The sequence below is a fragment of the Epinephelus moara genome, chromosome 12 (assembly GCF_006386435.1).
Source record: "Epinephelus moara isolate mb chromosome 12, YSFRI_EMoa_1.0, whole genome shotgun sequence".
NCBI classification, from domain to species: Eukaryota; Metazoa; Chordata; class Actinopteri; order Perciformes; family Serranidae; genus Epinephelus; species Epinephelus moara.
The window spans coordinates 25,888,567-25,912,216 of record NC_065517.1 but is presented as its reverse complement, the minus strand read 5'-3'; the positions used below and the strand labels follow the sequence as shown (position 1 = coordinate 25,912,216).

The 23,650-nt window shown below is 40.3% G+C and overlaps 1 protein-coding gene across 1 annotated transcript in view; it reads right to left on the bottom strand.

The window, feature by feature from the left end:
• Positions 1-3,334: 3,334 nt before the first annotated feature.
• Positions 3,335-23,650, bottom strand: part of mthfd1l (methylenetetrahydrofolate dehydrogenase (NADP+ dependent) 1 like) — a 47,513-nt gene continuing 27,197 nt past the window's right edge. Inside the window, exons 21-28 of the mRNA XM_050058605.1 lie at positions 17,862-18,001; positions 17,456-17,497; positions 16,011-16,114; positions 15,242-15,419; positions 13,897-14,004; positions 13,559-13,711; positions 4,692-4,810; positions 3,335-4,427 (exon numbers count right to left, since the gene is read on the bottom strand). Coding sequence (XP_049914562.1) covers positions 4,721-4,810; positions 13,559-13,711; positions 13,897-14,004; positions 15,242-15,419; positions 16,011-16,114; positions 17,456-17,497; positions 17,862-18,001 — 815 coding nt within the window. The 3' untranslated portion in view covers positions 3,335-4,427; positions 4,692-4,720. The remainder of the gene's footprint in view (positions 4,428-4,691; positions 4,811-13,558; positions 13,712-13,896; positions 14,005-15,241; positions 15,420-16,010; positions 16,115-17,455; positions 17,498-17,861; positions 18,002-23,650) is intronic.

The following is a 23,650-nucleotide window of genomic DNA, read 5'->3' as shown; positions in this document are numbered from 1 at the left end:
TATAAAGTATTCTGATTCTGAATCTGAAGTGAAGATCCAACTGGAAAAACCAAATATCCATTAGCATCGTCAAAGTGACTATACACATGACGAGGAATGTCTGACACATTCAGTGTACACCCAATGTAAAGAACTGTCTGTTGAGCATTTTTTTCCTATGAGTAACCATGTTAATGTAGTAGTCAGTCTCCTGATCTTAACGTGTGCAGTTCTCAGAGCCAGAAAATAAACAAGTAACTCCCACATTGTATTTTTGCATGTGATTTCACTTGATCAGCATTACAGTTCATTTATAATATATATATACTGCAAACAAGGTTTAGCATTATGAAACCATCTCAATTAACATGACAGGATAACAATAGAAATCCTAAAGATGTAGGCTACTTAACAGTTGCCCTAATTACACAGATACAGTACGTTATCGCTTGGGAAAATGTAAAGCACAGCTGACACAACTGATATTGTGTTCTCCTATAACCCCAGCTGATTCAAATCTCCAAATCCTTCTCAACACAATTTCTCATCCGTTTTTGTAGCAAATGATCCCCAGTCACAAAACAGGCTGCTCTTGTTGTGAAATTACAGTTTAATTTCAGACGCGTGTCCCGCATGACAGGAAACCAAGACAGATAACCTCATTAGAGTTGCAGAGTGTATGTAGATAGATGTGTTAGTCAATGACCTTCAGCATGGCAGGCCCATCAGCCGAAGTGCTGATGTCATATAAAAGAGGAGGGGGAGACAGAGGAGTGGAGTAAGATGGGGGAAGGAGGTTCTCATTAAAGTGAAAGCCTTACCGGATATGTCATGGTCTCCGCTCAATAAAACAGTAATGCAAGGGCACATTAAAGGCACGAAGCATGCTCACACACATTCACACACTTAGAGCAGGAAGGGTTCAGTAACATTCACAAATAAACACCCTCTCTTTTTCATACTTGCTGTCTTGTTCTTGTACTGAGGGAAATCCACTCCAGGAGGTTGTCCAAATACAACCAGTGTATTGTTTTCTGCTGACCACAGACATTAAAATACAAACTAGAGTATATCTGGTAGCAAAATATCATTACTCTGCTTAAATGTGAGGAGAGGACAGAGAGAGATTCGAGAAGGCACAGTGATCCAAACCATAAATATTTATGACATCTAAACATGCACCTTTAATGTGAACTGTGACACACTTGGCTGCATTAGTTGACAGTAAAACAGTAAGAATGTACAACTTTTGGGAGATATCACCCGAAATATAAAGAACTCTCTGTTAAGATTTTTTTCCCCTGAGTTACCTTGTTATTGTAAAAGTCGGTCCACTGATCTCTACATGTGCAGCTCTCAGCGCCAGAAGCTACAGCCTGCAAGAGCCCAGATGGAAATCTGAAAATATTCCCACAGGACATCCAGTTGATACATGGACTGCATATTTTTTAAAACGCAACAGTGAAATGGTTGGAAGTATCATGTTTTTCAGACGGAGACAGGGTGAGTTGAAGAATGTGGCCCTGAGGGTTGATGTCTGGCGTGGGCACTGAGCGAGGGCTCGTCCAGACACAGCAGGGGGTTGATGCATTCATACTTTGTTACAGGCAGTAAATTAAGCTTGTTCCAAAACAAGATGGATATAAAAGAACAGCTTTTTCTGCATAATGACTGCTGGACAAACTGTGACAAGTGATGTGAAACAGGCACTACAAGAAAACACAGGCGTTCAAAGAAAACTGCAATGTACAGTAAAGACTAAGGCTGGCTTACCGGAATCCTGAGTATTACGCATATCTTTCTCAAGAATGACACACCTTTAAAGTGGACTTGTACATGTAAAGCAGTTTCACAATTAGCCTAAGACAGAGTTTAATGGAAGGGTAACTTTGTTATTTTTCAACCTGGATCCTATTTTCCCACGTTTTTGTGTCTGAGAGACTAATGAGAACAACATTTTTTGAAATTGGTGCAGTATTGAGCGACATTGATAATTCACCATTGCCCAGAGTGGTTACACTGCAGCATGTTTTGCTGCTGCCGGCCGCAGCTCACTCAATATTGGACCAGTACTCAAAAATTATTGTCTCCATTAGTCACTTAGACACAAAAACATGGGAAAATAGAGTCCAGGTTGAGAAATTCCAGTTACCCTTTAACTTAATCAGGCAGGAATGTGAGTAGGAAAAACACTGAGCTTTAATGAAAATGTCATGTTTTATCCATTTATCCAGTATCACCTGATCACCCATGGCCACTTTGAAAGCCCCTGTTGCCTCCAAGTTCCCATCAAGTACAATGCACACAGCACACAAATGGAAACCTAGAAACCAATCACTACACATATACAGGAATATTACATTCATTTGATATTGTACTGTAATGGTGCAATTTTATAACAATTAACACATTTGCAAATATTCAAATTAACAAGAGGCAACTGTCACACAGTGAATCTGAGACTTTTTGGGCCCGTAGAGGTCTGAGGCCTGGGGGCAGCTGCCTGCTTTGCCCGACTGGTAATCAAGCCTTGGATTATTTGAGCCATTTTCCAACAACTATTTGAGTTACATTCTCACAGGCATTCAAAGGGACCTGTCCTTGGTACTGAAATTAGCCAGTCTTTTAAATATGAGTACTAAAAGATGAGAGCTCAAACAACCAGAGGCTTCAGCAGAACGAGTCAGAAGCTCCACATAAACAACTCCAACATGACAAAACAGGGATTTTCCAGCACATTACAAAGCAATGACGAAGCTCCCTCCTCATCAACACCAGGTCTTCAAATCTGTCGTCAGCTCAAAGCAAAAGGGTTCAATCTATCTCATACACATACACACACTCACACACACACTAAATATGCCGTTGGAGCACTACTGTATAAATAAGAGCATTCCTGCAGCCTCGGCTGTAGTTTAAGTGCCAGATCCTGCCTGGTGAACACAGAATAACAGACTTAGCAGGTGTGGAATGCCAACTATGACAGGCACACACATGTGCACACTTGTACTGTATGTTGGCTGCATGTTGCAAACCCAAACACCTCATAATGACAGATGCTGCACCCTGGGATGCTGCTGGGGGCCCAGACTGTTAGCTTTCTGGCGCGCCTCCAACACCCTGTAGGAGCAGAGCTACACTCGGGAAGAAAAACAGAAGAGAATGATGGAGAATATGTGACTGGAGTGAGAGAGAAAGAGAATGCTTTTTTTTTAATTATGTGAAACAGAAACACTTTTGTTTTGGAGCATCTCTGTGGAGAACCACAGGACAACAGGAAAAGAGCGCATGTGTCCAAACAACAGATGGGTTGAGCCACAAGTCAGCTGCTGGGTGTGAAAACACAAACACACAGTTTAGGAGTAAATAAAGATTTAATTGAAAGGTGAACAATGTTTGACCTCTCAGAACCAAAATGTTTAACATACTGCTGTAAATGAGAACAATGTTGAATTTGTTTCCAGAGCAAATTTGTGTTAGTTCCACACTGAGTTACATGAATTTTGGGTTGGATTTTGTACAATAAAACTTAAACAATCACTTAAGTTGGACCAACTGTGTCATTGTGATTTGGCTTTTTAATCAACCCATCATGAAGTGATGGGTGGATGTTAATCACATTTTGATAATAATAATCAAAACGTGGCCATTTGATGAAGAAAGAGCAGAGTTACATTCAGCAGGAGGCCTAAAACTAAGACAACCTCCACTAACATCATAAAAAATTGTAAACCTGTATGAAATGAAGCATTAATACAAATGGTATATAAAGTTACTTTAATGGCCTGATCAATAGCCTTTAAGATGCATCCCCTTTGCTACCAATCTCAGGCTGGATATGTAGCTTTCTCATCACATGAAATGTAATACTTTGACAATATCTCAGAATTGGCTTTGACCTCATGACTTGTAGTGATTTCACTCAGGCAGTGCAACAGCTTGGACATTCAGCAGCATCGAGCAGGTTAGAATAATACACGCTACATAAACAGCAGAATGGCTTTTTGTGCGTACAACAGCAATTTAGTTAATAAATACACACACTACCCCCATTTCAATTAAAAAGCTTAAGACATGTATAAATGCAGCACCGTTATAAGACATTTGAGTAACTTCCTTTTCACAAAAGAGGAAACAAGCAAACATAAAAGTAAAATTTAATAAGGATTTAAGGCTTAAACTGACTCACACACAGAAGACATCGTGCAGAGAGCTCAAAAGCTTAAACATACAGCATATGATTTATACGATATGGCTGTAGGAGGTCGTCTTTGGCATATCACACAGATGTGCAAATGCTCTGATAATCTTTCTTTTCATTCAGAACATGTAACAGTGATATGGAGAGTTTGGGTTGCTGGGAAGTAAGGAATCATTTCCTGTCAAAGACGCAGAGAATAGATGTGCTTGATAGTGCACGCATGGATCCTGAGAACAGATCAGGCAGCCTGGGAAGAAAGAAAAAAACAGGATGATGATTTTCAGTGTGTATAAGTGAGATCAGAATGTAGCCTCACAGAGTGGAGCTTTGGCTCTGAGTGAATAAGGTAGTAAAATAAAAACTCCAGGGAGGAAATAAAGTCTCGTGCATCAAGTTATATAGACAATGTCTGCTTGTAAAATATTTATAATGATACAACGGATGCTCCTTGATGATGTCTGCAATGGTCTGTTTTATGGAATCTTTTATGATGATGTGTATGGGAGGATACCTGGGAGAGTATCTTTAACTGGAGTGTGCTCAGAAGAGCCCAGTGATCTCCTCTGTGACCGGGTCAAGGTCAATGTCGTAGAAACAGGGCCGTGTTGGCAGGCCGGGCATAGTGCTCATCTGAGGGACACACAACAAAGACACAGGAAGAGAACTTTACTGGCAGGAAGAGTGACAGGAGAATTACTCATGACAGTCAAAATCAAGCTGTAATCCTTTTCTTTGTCAAACTGATTCATGTTTTTAATGTGGCTATTGTTTCAGGTTGTTGGGTCCAATTAAAACAATCAAGTCTGGTCAGTGTGACAGTAGAAAAGACGGCCATAAGAGTGTTTTTGCAGAACATTATAATGTCACAGTGAAGTTAACCTTTGACCTTTTGGACATAAAATCACTCCACTGGTGTGAAATTTGTTTAAGTGCATGAATTCTTGAGTTATAGCAAAAAAACATGTTTTATGAGGTCACTGTGACATCCGACCACCAAATTCTAATCAGTTCTTTACTAAGTCTAAGTGGATGTTTGTGCTTAATTCGAGGAAATTCCCTCATGACGTCATTAGATATCACAGTCACGAGAATGAGACAGATGGACAGACAGCGTGGAAGCATAAAAAGCACACGTGGACAAAATGTCTTCTCCACATCAGCAAATCTTTAGATGATCACATTTTACAGATCCTTCTTGTGTTGGTTTTGTCTATTTTAGAGAGCACCATTCTTTAAAAATATATCTCTACTGTTAAACAAAGACACCTAGAAATTAAAATAGCATCTTCACACCAAGACATCTGTAATCAAGGACTCGAAAAAGAAAGGCGTACAATTGACTTTTTATACTACTTTTTATTATGAATCATTTCTGCCAATAGATGGCCCTAAATCCTACACACTGGACCTTTAAACTCACAGGTGAACTGAAACAGAGCATTTCAGCATCACTTAATGAATGGACCTCACTGAGGAACAAATACAGCAGTTGGTTCATATATTTTAGAGTCTCGTAAAAAAAACCCCAAAAAAACACACCAACAAAGACAGCAAAATTACAATCTATATAATAACTAAGACCTCATATTAAAGCCCTTGCCATAACACAGCTGTTCTACACCTCTACAAGACAATCCTGGAAACTTGGTATAAAACCTTGGGTAAATGAGACAGACTGAGATCAGCCCCTTCTGGCTCAATGACTATAATCTAGACTCATTTAACTCTGGGCACAGAGATGATCAATGTGTTGACAACCTCCACTTTAGCAGTGATGAACTGAGGCATAGACAACGGTGGCTTTGTTCGCACTGTTGTCAAAATATAGATGACAAAAGGCTACCTTACAGAAATGAGACAAAGTTAGGAGGCAATGTATAAAGTCGTAGTGGTCCTTTACTGATTATCACTATGATGGACCAAGACTACAGACAGAAGGAAGGGGTGTGGACTCTCATTGAGTTTTGGATTGTCCAATAAGCAGCTAAAAGAAGCTGCATCTTCATATCTGAATTAGTGAAAGAATCAAAAAAGGTGAATTATAGACATTTTACAACATGAAGCTTCTGTAGGGCTGCCATGGTTAACAGTGTAATTGAAGCCTTTTTGGTTCAGGTGCCAAAAACTAATCTGAATCTAAAATTTACAGTCAATAAATGTGCAGCTCCGGTGTCTGTTGTATGGCAGATAAAGGGAAGGAATTGGTTGGCAGCGCGGTACAATTCCCATCCAAGCTGAAAAGTAAATTATCTCGCTCATTAGACAGGGAGCAACATTCTTTGCGTGCCTCCTTCCTTCTGATCCAGGGCCAGTTTTATGGGCCCATTAGCGGGAATGAGACAGGAGGAAGTGACCGGCCAATTTCCTGTCTGAGGAAGCGCGGCTCTGCAAGTAAACGAGGGGACGAAATGAGGAGTACATGCTTACATAACGTGACAGAGCGGATGCTAACTGCTCACTCTCATTGTTGGAGGGTCTGATGTCAACAGTGACCGCTGTTACATGACACTGCTCTGAGCACGTCCATCGATAGAGCTTTAACCATAGATGACTCAGACTATGAGCAGGTTTAACGGAATTCAAAATCAATGCATCACCTTTTATTCTAATGGATGCATTAAGAACAATGAAAGCAGAGGGATTACTTCATTTCTTGGGCTCCTTTTAGCTGTGACATCACAATTTTCGAACATTACAGATAGAATATTAATAGATGTGTTCGTCATGAGGCTTTGGCGAAAGTTAATTAAGAAACATGTTTTCTCCCATGTTATGTTTGTGTGTCTTCTAAAGAAAAATTATACATTTCTTCTATTTCTTCTCCATCTCCATCATCCACCTGCTGGCTTTACATCACCACAAACATCTAGACATGGAGAAATCTTGTCCAATCTTTATGAGCATACATATAATGAGGAATCCTTCACATTGGTGGGTCTAATCGCTAAAGTCTTCCTTTGATGATAATCTGATTGAAATAAGAATAAGAAGTCATCCCTCGTAAATAAAAGCGATTATACTGCTTATCCTATTCAAATTGTTTTATCTATTTGCAGTTATCAAATAGCAACAAAGACAAAAGTTAATTGTCATGTTTAATTGTTAATTCATTTAATAAATCAGAATGAGGACACAGTGTGTCAGAGAAGCAAAGCAACAAACATTCTTGCATAACCTCCCCCGGGGAAGATCTCTGTTCGTCCCAAACACATTTTCCATCGTCCCTACCCGAACGCACAACTGAGTTGTTCGATTTACTAGCCTCATGTGGCATTTTACTTGCCCTAGGCAATCAGGTAAGCCTTACTGTTGAGTCTTGAGTAAGTTAACTTTATTTGTAAAATGCCTTTTGAAAGTAGAGTTAACAAGCTGCTGTACATAGCAAACAATCAAAAATACACAGAAGGCAAACACCTGTTACAGGACAAAGTGCTTACATAACAGGCCAGTTTTTAACAGCTTCTTAAAAGAACTGACTTGTCTCTTCATTTTTTTTTTTACAAGGAAAGATGATTCAAGGGGGTGGAAGCCACTAACGTTACTGCAAAAGCGCAGTCCCCTTTGGTTTCAGCCTTGATTTCGAGACAGCCAGAAGGCTTTGGTCAGTAGACCTTAGTGATCTTACTGTAGTTAGCGGACATAATAATTCAGAAGTATGAAGTTAGGGCAGCTGGTACAGTGCTTTATTGGTGATTTAAATCATTTTAAAATCAGTTATGCACTCTAAGGGTAACCAATGTAGAGGGTTTCTACAGCTTAACGCAGGTTAGATTTAAGATTTTTTAATGCCCCTCAAAATTAGATTTAAGACTTATTTCGAAATAACCAAAATTAAAAAGATGGACAAAGACAAATTATTTCAAGATTTAACAATGCAACATCGGGAAAAAAAGCAATTCATAAAATCCTTCTTCCCATGTCTAAGCATTTTTATTATGAATACCAATTCAGGCTTTATATTTAGACAAATTAAATCAATGCCTTTTAAGACTTTTTAAGGATCTGCAGGAACCATCACTGGTGAAATGTGTATCCTAATTACAACTGTCAATTGAGTCGATTGTTTCAAGATCTTTAAAGGGTAATACAACTTTGATTTGGGCAATGTTTCTAAATGAAGGAAACAGGATTGGAGCCTTTTCTTTACATGCAATTTGAAGATCATTTCTTGAGCATTTCTTGTGTGTCATCTAAAATGCCCTCAATAACAACAATCAGCTGATTGATAAACAGGAAAGAAGGGAATAATGATCGCATTTCACACAGGACTTGCTTCCACAGAAATAAGCTATATTTACCATAAAATGTGGTCAGAAATCACGACAATGCACCCGTCTTACCATCCTAAATAAAGAAGGGCTGTATAAAGAAGAATCTCCAATCACCCCTCACCAAGACCCCTCTGTTTCACCTCCACTTAGTGAAACTGATGTGGACTATGACTCTCACATCACAGGATACGCTTCAAAACTTCCAAACTTCCAAACTCAAAGAATTAAATTAAATGCTTCAACATAATTTGATTCTCAAAATTATCTCAGCTTTTTCTTGCTATAAAGTTCCAGGCTGCACATTTAAATATCAAAAGATGCTATAATGTAAAGACTAACTGTCAGGGTTTTGAAAGCAACAAAGGATGCGCTGTTCTGCTGGTCCTCCTCGCCAGCCTGAGAACAAGTTGGCACTCGCAAAAACACACAACACTCCGTGGCTAAAGTTGGAAACTCCACTCAGCCAAATAAGTCCCTCTATTATGCCCAAACACAATGAGTCTTTGTCAGGGGAAACCCTGGAGGAGACAATGTAGCTGGATTTCTACCCCCCACTGACTCTGGAGAGGAGTCTCGGTCAACAACGGCACAGTGGCTACAGAAGAGGATTGAGGAGATTATGAATTTGTGTCATTTAAGATTAACAGAGCATTAGAGGGAAGTGAATGCTGAAAATACAGTAAGTGTGAGAGTGAGTATTGCCAGCCACCATGCCACTTGTGTTGGGCTGTATTTTCAGCTCGTGAAGCTGCATTCTGTGAGCTGTGAGACTACGTGAAAAATTAATGAATGACATGATCCAGTGAGTAAAAAGCTGGAGTTGTACTAATGAGATTTAAGAGTTCATGAGTTTGGTTTGAACTCTCACCTGTGAGCCTGAGCTGCTTCCCTGAGGGAGCACTTTGAACTTCACAGTGACAAGTTGTTAACATCAGACTCTCAAATTACTCTGCGGTCTTGTTTAGGGCTAGGGCTGCAAGTAAGGATTGTTTTCATTATTGCCTAATCTGATGATTATTTCCACAATTAATCACTTAATTGTTTAGTCTTTAAAATGTCAGAAAATAGTGAAAAATGCTCCTAACAACTTCCCAGAGTCCAAAGGGACATCTTCAGTTTGCTTTTTTTGCCCAAACAACAATCGCAACAAAGCCCAATGACTCTTCAGTTAACATTGTTAATGACAAAGAAAAGCAGGAAATTCTTACATTTAAGAAGACGAAACTAGTAAATGTTGGACATTTTAGCTTGAAAAATGACTGAAACAGTTAATCTGAGTCCCAAAAAAAAAAGCTGCAGCGATTAGTCGATCAAGAGAAAATGAATTGCCAACTATGATAATCAATTAAGTTTGACCAAATAAACATTCAGCACTCACACACGCATTAGACAAAAACACATTCATATAAGTGCAGTGCTGATCCACAGGGAGAGAGCTTCAAATTTCAGTACTGTAACTTCTTTATCAGTCTCTCCATCAGTTTTACTGTGACTGAAGTAAAACTAAAGTTGAAGTACAGTTCATTTTAAAGATAAAACATGCCTGGATTTACTGAGCTGGTTGGTCGTTGGTTCATTAACACACCAAAGTTTGCAAAAGTAAATTAAAGTCTACTTTCATCTCATGTGTGCTTTCTTTTATGGATGTAATCAGGGTCTTTTAACTGCTCTACAACTTGTTAAACATTAACAGGTTTGACCATATGGATACGCAACCATGGAGAGGGTTTCTATAAATCTGAACTTGTGGGTTTAATGGTGCAGGGTAGGCAGCCCTAACGGGATATGAACTCTAAAGAGATCTATTGTTCTGCCTGCGACCCCTCCCTCACATATCTGCAGAATGACATCAGCCCCTTCCTGATTCTTTACCCTGTAAAGACCCTTAACCTCCCTCTGAATGTCCCCCTCCTCTCACACTCACTCACACCCTCACCGCCTTAGGAGTTTTGTTGGTGAGATCTTTCTGCCTCTTGGAGTCACACGATTGACATGAGGGTTTGTGAATGTTTTGTCAGGTTTCATTGTTACAAAAATGTAAAACATGCATTTATAATGAAACAGCAATGGTTGCCATGTTAAAAAAGGAACACAATACACTTCATGTTCATTTTATAGTTGAGATATGAGAGCATGTAGATAGTCAGTCCTGGCCCCTTTCAGCCCAGTAGCCACAAGAAAATGTTGGTACGTTTCTGCAAACTAGATAGGTTACATTTGTGAGTTTCATATGTATAATATCAACATTTTTAAAGTGACATAGTTCTGATTAAATGTATATGAGCTGACTTTGTCATCTGAACCTGGAGAAGATGGTGGATGGTATGACACCTACAGGAGACGGATGCCAAACTGCAGACCAAAGATTGATACCAACTAACTACAAAATCAGTTGTTTTTCTGGAGACATTGGCGGTATTTCCAGCTGTGATTGTGCCACTAAAAACAGTGATTTAAGTCACCACATGATCTCTTCCATGTGTTTTTTGTGCCTCAACACAACCACACGTTAACCACAGTGTTATTGAAATGTTAACTTTTAACATGCCCACTACATAATATCATACAAATGTTACACATCCATGGTTTGCAGAAACGTACAATGCAAAATTTATTCTGGCAACTGGGCTGCCCCTTTAAGGCCCTGCCACATCAAACCAACAGTCGGCCACTGGTCAGTGTTGGCCCACTGGTGAGCCTCTGTTGTCCTAGTGTTTGACGTGTCCTGCACATCCTGGCCCTTGTTGACTGTTTTATGGCCAATTCAGCATGTTGAATCTGCGTCAAAGCTAGCTGAGTATGTTGGTGTGTGAAATCACTCTGACAGTCCAGCTCAGAGCACGAGAAGAGAAACAGAAGTGAGGAGAGCAAACAAATTGCCCACGTCAAGAGGGAGTGACATCAAAACATACTTGTTATATTAAGCAAGATTCACTTTATTTAATTATCTTTTAGGGTGATCTTTTGAGCCATTGAGCTCTTTAGCAGAAACGGTTTGTAATTGATGGTAAATATCCTGGATTCTTCCTGTTGGACTTCTAGTTGCCATTTTTGAATGATGAATACAGACTGCTGCAGCCTGTGCTGTTATTTCCTCTCACACAGCCGCAGAACATATATGCTAGTTGGCTGTTGGCTGTAGTCTTTGCAGTGTGTCGACCTTCTGGCCGGACACAGGTAATGTGAGGTGATGCAACACTTGGCTTTCATTGCCACTAGTTCTTTGATGTTGGTTTGGTATGTATGGGCCTTTACATGCTAGCATCCATTCCACTTGCACTGCCCAACGCATTTTCTCCCAGAGGTGTTCTTTCAACAGCCTTACTAACAATCTGAAACATAATACAGGGGTTCTCATTGTCATTTAACCAAACAAGTATTCTAAAGAGACAGACCTGGAGGCGGGCTAGAACTTTAGCTTTCTGTAACTTAAAAAATCCAATCTATGGATCAGTCTGGGAGCCAAAGAGTTCAAAGAACAATTTGGAGACTTCCTTTGGGTCAGGAGTCACAGTTCAAGGGTTGTCAGCGTGCCAGTGGCTCCGCGGGCCACAGCAGATCAAAGGCAAGGTGGGGAGACTGGTCAGACGCCACACCAAGACACTGCCATGCCTTCCCAGCATGCCCGGTGTTTGACACCTCTGCCTGAGCGTATCAAAGCCCATCCCTCAGGGCATACTGGTGAAACAGCAGGAGGCAAAACGCTCAGGAAGCTGCCTCCTTCCTGCCTGGCCCATCATCAACCACGAGGCTCCAACCAGCCCAGCTCTCCTCTAACCAGCTCAGTAATATAGCCGGCAGGAAAAGCACATATAAACTTTGTTGAGGGACAAACTCAGGGGAAGGAAGAAGGATGAGGAGAAATGGATGCAGCACCTGCATGATCCCATGTGGGGAGACGGCAGCAGAGCTGTTAGGACCAGGAGACATAAACATTTAGTTTCTACTATGCCATAGCTCTCTAGATTCACTTAAAGGACAGAAAAATGGAAATGTGTGACTAAACCTCACAGCAACAAACGACAACTCCAACATAAAATATCTGCAGTTACCCAAAAGCACAGATTGGGCTTTTAATTAGTTCAGTTAATTAGTATAGTTGAACTTAATTCCTCTCCACAACGCTGAGAGATCAAAGTGAGCTCAGTGTTTGAGCTGGGTGTTAAAGTGACAAGGAAAAAAGGAAGAGAGCCAGGTTATAAAATTTGATCAAATGTCTTGTGCAGTAAATAGTAATTGCCTGACTGCCTGACACTTGGAGGCCAGGCTACGGAGACAAAAATGTTTCAACACATACCCACTGAAACAAACACAAAACACACATGAGGCTCTGTCAACTGGGTCAGAACGTTCAAAAAAGTTCATCATAAACACTTCTCTATGACTCCCTGTGGTGCAACAATGCAACAATCTTTGGTTCTCAGCCAAAACACTTACTAAGCCCTCAGGGTGAGGCCTAACATGTTCCAGATTTGATTTTAAAACTACAATAACTGTTTTTCTTTTCTGACCACTTGGGAGCAATGAAAAGGAGCAATGGACACGGCATTGACCTATCATCATTTTCTAAATTGATATGTTGAACTTGTTTGCAAACAGCTGCTTACTTACACATCCAGAGAAACATCATCATTCTTCTGGGTGTTGTGTTTGTGTCCATCTGATAAATGTAAGTTTAATATTTACTCCCCTGTTAGCTCTGTTTTTGGTCTCTGCCAACTCCTGAGGGAAATATCTGGCCCTTTCGCTGTTAAATACTTCACTATGTTCACCAGCTGGTCTCTAACCCGGTCTGTCCCATGTTTGGTGAGGAGCAGGTAGTGTGCAGTGAGATTTTTGGAGATTTTCACTGAAATCGGTTGCCTGCTATGGTGGAGAACGTTAAAAGAGAAGCAGTGGCACTATATATTTTTGATTCTACACGTTATTTCTGCTCCTGAGACATTGACTCTTTAACTGTTCAACAGTAGTTTATAGTGTATGTGTTTATCACATATACGCAGATTTGTGTATCCAGTCACTTTCCAAAAGCTCTGACTGTGAGCTTTACGGCACAAAGAAAAAGCATCAGCTAGGATCTTAACTGTTGCAGACTACAGTTACGTACCGTCCCCACGAGTGGGTAGATGAAACCAGCCCCAATGCTAGCACGAACATCTCTGATTGGCAAAACAAATCCAGTGGGCACACCCTTCTTGTCAGGCATGTGGGACAGGGACAGGTGAGTCTTGGCCATACAGATGGGTAATGTACCATAGCCCTGGTTATTGGAAAGAGAAAACAAGACAAGCAGTTGATATGTGTGTGTGTGTGTGTGTGTGTGTGTGTGTGTGTTAGAGAGAGAGACACACACACACAGACCGAGAGAGGAGCTGCATTGACTCCTGTCAGTGTGCGAGTCAGATGTTATTGCAGCAGCAGCAGCAGCAGCAGCAGTGATCTCACCTGTTGATTGTAGTAATCAATTTTGGCCTTGGCCTCTGGTGAAAGCTCAATGTCATCAGCTCCGTACACTTTGCAGGCGATCGTTTTGATCTTCTCCATGATCGGCATCTATGGGAACAACAGTGCATCAGTGACAGGTGGAAAGACATGAGTGCTCCAGTCAAAGTGGAACTGAATAATGGAGGAAATTAGATTTAGTGAATACACACCCATGTGACATCAGGGTTAATAAGAGCTACACAGTACGAATTAAATCATTTCACATGTTTGACTTTTACCATTCGACTCATACTAGATACTGCATTCCTTTATTCTCATCTGCTTTCTAAAAAAACGCACAGCATATTATCCATTAATATATACAACATATAACCTCTTAAGTGAATTTCAAGATCTGCCTGAGATTCTTTTGCTTGTTATTTCATTTCATTACATACATTAAAAGCTTCCTGAGCTGTAGCCTGTCAGGGAATATCTTTTTTAATATTATCTAATGTGAGAACTGTGGATCAGTGAGATTTTAGGTAACATAGTTTTGGACCTAATAATTGACTCATGTCACTGGACCTAAATTGGATTTATTAACTGAGTACTGAATCTATTGTCGTCCTATTGTTAAACTCTTGGTATGCAGGCATGTGCACACTGTAATAAGGCGCACACACTCACACTCACACTCACACTCACACTCACACACACACACACACACACACACACACACACAAACACACACGTCAGTCTAACAGGATCAGTTAATGTAAGTCACAACTTCAAACTCACTAATTTAAAGCAGCTGATGTTTTTTACCTCCACGTTCTCTGGAAAAGTCCCAAAGAAAAAAAAAATACTCAATGACTGCAGGACCCAACACTGAGAATGTAGGAGGGATACTGCCCTTCATACAGCAATAACACAAAGGCATCAATCTGACTGACATGTCTTTCAGTGCAAGGTCACAGAGTGATGTCTGTGCAGAGTTTGACACTGTTTTCATCTATTACTGAACATCTCAGTTTCACACTAGCAGGATGTGTGACATCAATACCAGTTTGGAAGCCAATCACTGTTCAATATGCAGTGACAGCATTTTCACACTGGCCACAGACATACACTGAGAGTCTAGAAGTTCAACTTTTTAAAATCAAAAATATTTGCATATTCAGAGATTCTGTATTTTCCTTTGAGGGAAAATGAGTAAATGTAATTTAAAGAGGGTAATTTAACTAACTAAAATCCGTATCAGACAGTAGTAGTATTCTCAGGTGTCCTAAAAAAAACATCTGGAGGGGATCTTTAGCATTTAACGCATTTCTCAATTGATCATAATTTAAGTTTCTGCTCTCACCTCTGTGTTGTACAGGAACTGGAAGTTGCTGGGTTTGCTGGCAGCCTCATTCACAGCCTGAGCCAGCTCTAAGGAACCTTGGCCACCCTGCGCCCAGTGGTTACACGGCACAGCATCAGATGCTCCGCACTCTTTTGCTATCTGACACACAAGGTCAATCTCTGCCTGGGTGTCAGTCCTGAAGAATCACAAAGAGAAATTTTAGTGGTTGAGACAAATTACATAGACAAAGAGAGACAAAATGGACCTAACAAAAACTATGCTTTTGTGGGCCTAAGGAACGTGTGGACTATCCCATTGGTACGTCTAAGTGCCCTTGTTTGCTTTCCCCACTTCTGTTTCTCTTTTCATGCATGGACCTGAACTGCCAATCAAATGATTTCATTCACCGATGGGCTCCGCCGCCTCCGACACCGATTCAACATTCTGAATCCACTGAAAAACAGGCAACAATGGCAGACAAGTGCCAAAGGTGCAGGGCACACTGCAAAAACTAGGACAACAGACCCTCACTGACGGCCCAACATTGACCGATGGCCAACTGTTAGCTTGCTGTATCAGGACCCTTAGGTCCTGGTCAATACATAAGCAGCCAAATCTTGTAATTGGAGTTGATGAATGGCGTTTTTCAGTGGACCAGAAAGGAGAGCATTACAATAGTCCAGTCTACGAGTGATAAAAGAGTGCACTAGTCTCTCAGTATTGGCCTTACAGAGAAACTGAAGCATAAACATGTTTTTGTGGATGTCTGTGTCTGCATGTATCTTACTTGAAGACATTGACAGCCACCACGACTGGTACCCCAAACAGATGTGCTATTTGGATCTGCTTCCTGAGATTGCTATGGGAACCACCTGCAACTAGACTGAGATTCTAGAGGAGAAAGAGAAACAAGAAAGAAAGCAAAAAGGTCAGAAATGTTATTACTTTACATCAACTGAAACTGAAAAACCATCTATAAACTCCAACTACTACAGCTGGCTGTCCAACAAAGCACATATTGGGCTCGACTGCTGGCCGGACGTTCACATCATGGCTCGGAGCGACTACCTCCCCTACTATGGAAAACCTTAATAGAATAAGACTGGAAGTATCCTGCTGTGTGCAGTTATTCATTTATCATTCTCACATTGTATATTACGACGTGCAGAAGTCCAGTTACTCCAGAGCAAATTAATTGCATATTTGTGCAGCTACTCCTAGTTTGACCACAGTAATCCAATCTTGCACTGTGTGTGTGTGTGTGTGTGTGTGTGTGTGTGTGTGTGCGAGTGTGTGTGCGCAGCCCCGGGCTCAGAGCAGTAAGGCCATACAGGTCCCATAAATTCATTTCCATGGCTCTGTTTTCCCCAGTACTTCTGGTTCTCGTTACAGGCTACACAATTAACTTATACTGCTTCATTATTTACTCAGCTGAACCTGCCTGCAAGACCTGTGATTCTAGCCAGATATGAACATGCATCCGTGCATGCACACAGACACACACATACCAAAAGAATCCCACCTCTACTTTGCTGAGACCCACATACCCGCAAACCACATGCAAAGGCTGTATTTGTGTTGTTAATCAAATAAGTGCTCTTAACGATGTTAGTGGGCGAAGTATTTACGCATATAGGCGGGGGATTAAATGTCCCAGCTGAGGCAGATAGGCCGAGTACAATCTGAAACTTCCTTTATTGCATCACACAAAAAACTCTATAAACGTGTCAAACGATGGCTCAGTTCCCAAACTTTCCCTAGCTAACGTCGCACACGCATGGCCTAAAGAACAAACCCAGCATAAAGGATTTGATAGGTGATATTTTACAATGTACGAGCTGTGTTGCACCAATGTATTAGTGTGCAGTAAGGCATCTCTGTGCAGCAAACATTGCCCTGATCGTTCCCGTCCTTACAGAAGGTCAGGGGTGTAAGAGGCCCTGGGAATGTCGAGGGCATGGCAGTGCACTCAAAAACACAACACCGGCACACCACCAAACAATGTTATATTAATGAGCACATGATTGTCTTATAATTGGAGCCTCGCATCGGCCAATGAGTTTAAATAGCTTCAATTTTCCTGGAAACATCCTGACCTTTATGACCAAATCTAATAAAAGAGGCCCACACAATTATTTTAACTGGTTCGGAAGTTTTTTTTGTTTTGTTGTTGTCTTTTTGTCACAGGGGCCATTTTGTGTACATTTGTGTGCATATGTTTATGACTCATACCTCATCAATGTACTCTCTGGGAAGGGGTGCACCTGCCGACACCTGAAAACACAGAAAAACAACAAATAATTACACACTTCAGCACTAAATTACAACCACCATGTTTTTTGTGGTAAATTTATTTGACCACACAGAGGAAAATTTAATCCACAAAATGGCACTGAAATCTCCATGCAACTTAGAGATGTGTCTTAGTAGGGTGCAATGTATGTATCTGTTGTTTGTTTGTTTATGTCGGGTGATTTAGACAGTGTCACGTTCCAGTTTAGGTTGCTGAAAATAATTATGCCATTGATTGTTTGATTCTACAGCATCAGAAAAAATGTGTGGGTATGTGCCAGGCTGCAGGACCACTTTATGATATTCTAAGGCAGCATTATGGAGAGAGAGAAAAGCAGCAACTTACATTTGGGCCACCGCCATGCATCTTCAACGCTCGTACAGTTGCAACCAGCACCACCACATCTGGCCTCAGTCCTGAAGCCCGACATTTGATGTTGAAGAACTTCTCCATCCCGATATCTGCCCCAAAACCAGCTTCTGTCACTGTGGAGGAGGAGACAAACATGAAGTTAAACATTCATATGTCTAAAAATCATCTATTGACTGCATTTTAAGATTCTGGTCATCAAGCAATGCTTTTTTTTTTCTTTTTTTTTTTAACATCCTCTTTGCGCTCTGTAAGAGAAGAAATAAAAACTGCCAAATCACCATCCAACTTCAGCAGCAGCACTGCAAAGAGAAATTGAAATAGGTAGTGCGATTCATGGTGATAGCTTAAACAGGCTGAACTGCTTGAGCCGGTCATCTGTCTACATTCATCACGTTTATCCTCTCTACCTCTTTGTTTAATGTTTAATACCTCTTTTTCTCAAAACAACCTTAAATACACATCTGAGGTCAGTCACACATCTTTGAAGAATCATGAGAATAAGAGTCTAACAGTGTTTCTGTCTAAACAGCAACACTGTATTGAGTAATGGGTTCACTGTGAGGGCTCTCAAAGAGACAGAGCAGCTCTGATATGGACGGCCCAACACACAGGCCTCTTGAACAGGCTCCAAACAAAGCAAATAGTCCACCTGGAATGACGGCCTTGCTAAGATAAGGTTTCCTGTTACCGATTGTGTGTGTGTGGGTGTGCATGTGCGTGGCACCATTGTACTACAACACTTGCTAGTGGGCCTAAAGCTAGAATTTTGGAGTTAGACTAACGTTGATTTCACGCTTACTTGTTTAGTCTGGTTTTAACGACTTCTGGTGTATTTTCTGTTCATTTGTCTATTTAGCTTGGTGGGAAAACTGTCATTTGAACTGTGGACAGGGTGAAAAATAACTGCACATACACCATCAAAAGGACCTCCAGATCAGCTCATGTGTACTGTGGTGGGGTTTGTTTGTCATGAAGATGCAACATGACACCGCCATGTGACGTCTAGATGTCTTTAGACTGATCTGTCCATGTGACTATTGATGTAAATGGTAAATGAGCTGCACTTCAAAAGCGCCTTTCTTGTCTTCTGACCACTCAAAGCGCTTTTTACACAAATGAGTCACATTTACCCATTCACACACATTCACACACTGGTGGCTGAGGCTACCATACAAGGTGCCGAACATCGGTAGCAATTTGGGGTTCAGTATCTTGCCCAAGGATACTTGGGCAAGATACTGACATGCAGACTGGAGGAGCTGGGGATCAAACCCCGAGTCTTCCAATTGGCGGATGACACGCTCTACCTCTGAGCCACAGCTATCCCCTGTCTGCCCATGTAATGTGTGACTTAATAGCCTGGAACTTCAACATTTCTCCCTGCAATACTGTTTAAATGATGATTAAATAATGAGAGCCATGACTTAAGTGTTAGTTTTAGTCCTTCACTTTCAATGTACGCCAACAGAAACGCTTGTAAGGCCTAAAAAAAAAAAAAAAAAAAAATCTGTTTAATAATATAAAGGGACAGTTCATCCTCTAATCAAAAGCACATATTTTCCTCTAACCTGTAGTGCTATTTATCACTCTAGATTATTCTGGTGTGAGCTGCTGAGTGTTGGAGATATCTGCTGTAGAGATGTCTGCCTTCTCTCAAATATAATGGCATTAGATGGCACTCCGCTTGTGGCGCTGTAAGTGCTAAAAACATACATTTGAAAGACTCAAAGGTAATGTCTCTTTCCAGAAATCCCCTGTCAACTGTATCCCAGCCTAGAAGGAAGCGTGCATCTACTGCTAGCTCCTCTAGCACCACTCAGCATGTTAACTTGACCGCTCAACTGAAGAGGAAGTCATTAATGTTAACGTCTCATGCTGTCATGAGCACAAGCCTCTCGTCCATGAGTAGATGCACGCTTCCTTCCATGTGGTGATAGGGTTGGTGGCTGTTGTTCGGTAAAAATAAAACAGTAGATGCATGCTTTCTTCTGCATGGTAATACGGTGAAATGAAACTACTCACAACAAGGTCTGTGGTTTATCGTTAATGTCTGGGTCATGATTTCTGGAAAGAGACACTGCTGTTGAGTTTCTCAAATGTATTTTTTGGGGCTTTGTACTGTCCCTTTAAGACCAATAAAACATGTCCAGGTTTATCTGTGCAAACACTAAAAAATAATGCTCAGTCAGAATACATGGCACATTTTAGAAGAAAACAAAGTTATAAAATGACACCGAAATCAACATGGATATCTACAGAGAGAAAGAGAGGTAGAGTCAGAGTACAGTTACATAAGACTTAAGGGTTAAGGGTGAAAGGGTGCTTTGATTTAACAGCTAAGGTTTACTGCAGATACAGCTATTTTATTACGGTAATAAAGATCTATTAGTTTTTAAGTTATATCCCACCAGAGCATCAGTTGCTCACTGTAACTGGGGGGCAGGCCAAAACTTTACTCAATCTTCCCTGAATTCCCTGCGCAGTCCAAACCAGTTATAATGTACGTGTGAACACAGCCTATAGGACACCATGACCATCAGCTTACCCTCTTAACATTTTATTCAGTTAAAAGAACAATAATGAAATGTGACAGGAGAGCATGTCAGGAAACAAATTCAATTATGTGCATGTCTTTTACGTGCTTGTGTGCGTGCAAAGATTTTATCTATACAGTAAATACTGCTTCACAGAGTGCAGTTAAACTGTCACTTCCTTTAGGATGACAAATATATTATGTCAGGGGGGAAAAGAAGAAAAAAGCATGCATTGTTTGGTTATAAAAGGAGCATTATACACATACCAGGCTTTTGATAAGAAAAGAGTAATTCACTGTAGCTTTAAATTCTTGTGTATGACACTTTATCAAGCACATCTCCCTGAGGCTTCAGTGAGAAAAGAGGTGTTTCCATGAAGAAATGCATCACTCTGCTCTGTGTGGTTCTCTGCATTTATTATGGAGAAAGTGGAATTTATTTCAACAGAGAAAATACAGACAGCAAGGAAGGGAGAGTGAGAAGAGAGGCATGAAGAGAGAAAGAGACAAGGAGCCAAAGAAAATTACAGAGACGAGAAAATCTGTGGGGGACAATGACATGAAGAAGAAGCATAATTTTATTGCTGGGCCTTCACAGTTTCTGGGAATATAAATGACAAATGTTCACGTTAAGCAGAAATTGTGGTTTGGGGGGCCTTGGCTGCATCATTTCCATCTTAAAAAGCCTCTCTGAGTAAAGAGCAACAAATAAAGCCTCGGGGATGAGCACAAGAATGCAACTTTATTTGGCCACAGACCGCTGACAGAGCGTCGTGTTTCTTGTTAGCGCCACACTAGAGCTTTGGCTCTGAATACTGATCCAGCCTTCCAATGAAAATCACATTCCTAGGTTCGGGATTTGTGAATACTCCCATAAATTGTGAGATCTCCCGCAAACTGAGCACAAGAGTATTCATACCACACATGCACAACAAGGCAGGGCAAAGAATAATAGAAGGGAAAAGAATGGAGACAAAGACAGCGAATATGTAATGACAGCGAATATGTAATGACAGCATGTGCGACAAGCCTTCCACTATGACACCACAGTGGGCACGAGATTGATCCCAGAGGATGTCATGAGGAAACACTTGCAAGCTTCCTGTTCTGTGTGACAACCTTGAACTGCCCAGAGAGCATGAGGGGAAGAAGAGGTTGATGTTGCTGTGAGAGAAAAGAGAGCTGGACGGTGTTACTACAAGTCAAAGCACTGGTATCAGCACCCATGCCAATAAAAACATGAACAGAAAAGGCTGGAAAGTGGGCTAGATCAACACAACCATCTACTTCCTGTTGAGAGCTTTCCCCAGTGAGCCATGTTGTATGTAACTGGGCTGCACCTAATGATTATTTTCATAATTGATAAATCAGCTGATGTGTTTTTTTGTTTATCAGTCATTCGGTTGCCTTTCAATTTTCATAAAACCAATGATATTTAGTTTACAATGATATACAACCTAAGTTTCAAAACAGTTGGGGCACTGTGTAAAACATAAATAAAAACAGAATGCAATGATTTGTATGACTATATTCAACTAAATATAGTACAAAGACGAGATAAACTGTAGTAATTTTTGTAAATTACCCTCTTTCTGAATTTCTGCGACACGTTCGAGGCATGTTTACCACTGTGATACATCATTTCTTCTCTTGACAGCACTCAGTAAGCATCTGGGAATTAAGGACACTAATTATTGAAGTTTTGAAAGTAAAACTTCTTTTTGAAGATTTACAAGTGCGTCCCAAAAAAATCTTCAAGATTTAAAGTTTAGATTTAAATCCCACCTGAACACTGTGAGAGATTAGTTTCTTTATACAGAAAGCGTCTTGAACATGGCATTGCAAACACAGGCTTCTCCAAAAATTTAATAAATTTCCATTAGCCTTTTCAGTACTTTGTTTTCTGTGTCATTCCACTCAATTTCGCATATTTTTATGGACTGAAGTGTTCTGATTTCTTTATCTGTGTTGTTTTATTGAGTGAATACCAATGTCTGGTCTAAATTCCATGTTAACAGCTGCATTTGAAATATGTTTAATAAAAATAGTGACATGTTAAATACTATCTTCCCCTACTGTATATCAAAAAGGATTTGGTTTTTATTTCAATTTTACACAGCATCCCAAGTTTTTTGGACTTGAGGTTGTAAAACTAAGAAATGTCTCTATATTTGGAAATGCCCATTTTCTGTACTGTGTACCTTGGCCTTTATCTTAAACAAATAATTGATCTTAAAAGTTGGTGTTTATAAATCATCAATCAGCTAAATGATAAACCCACTAATCATTTTAGTGCTACATTATAAATTCATACTATCACACTATATGAGGGCTGTGATATAAAATATGCATTTGCATCTACATTTATGCACTTGTTTGTACATTAAATGGTGATCCTGATTAACTAACCAGTGCATGAATGCACAGTATATACAGAAATCTAGGAAGGAGAACTGTGAGGCACTTTGACTACATTACTTCAATTACCATACGAATCAGAGTAAATCACTTGTAAGTTTAAGACAAGTTAAAGAAAGAACTGTATGAGTATTGAGATGTTTTTTTAAGAGTGGTGTCACACAGGGTGTAGAGCTTGAAATACTTCACATGCTGAATGTATCATCATTTCTCAGTGGCCACTTCTCAAAAAGCCCAGATGATTTGTTGCTTTAGTTTTGGGAGGCTCAGTCTGCGGTATGGGAAATCTTACAGTGAGTCAGTGTCAGGGGGTTATCTGCGTTCAGTACTCCAGACTGTTAATGATACAGGAATCCCTCACATCTGGCATGTGGAACTCATCCCCCAGCAGACCCCTCTAATAGCTGAATTTCTCCATTTTAAATCCAAGCAACTTGAAAAACCCCCCAGTAATACAGAGCATGATGAAGCATGGCCATGAGTATGTTCATACACCCCCCCCCCCCCTCAACCTCAGTTCACAGAGAGTTCATGAATTTCCTCTGCCACATAAAAGGAGCTTGCATAGATTAATAAAGTGAACTGTATATTACTTAAAGACACTGTGGTGTGGCTACATCAGTGTCAAAGCCAAAAAGAATATTTCCAGTTTATTACAGTGAGTTTGGTTTCAATGTTTGTATTTTTAGACATTATCTTTTCATTTTCCCGTCCTTTCCTATAATAATATTTCAATAATTCCCTTTCTCTGGTCGGAAGATTCATTAATTTGAGAAATTTGATTTGTGATACTGGGCTGTATAAATAAGAC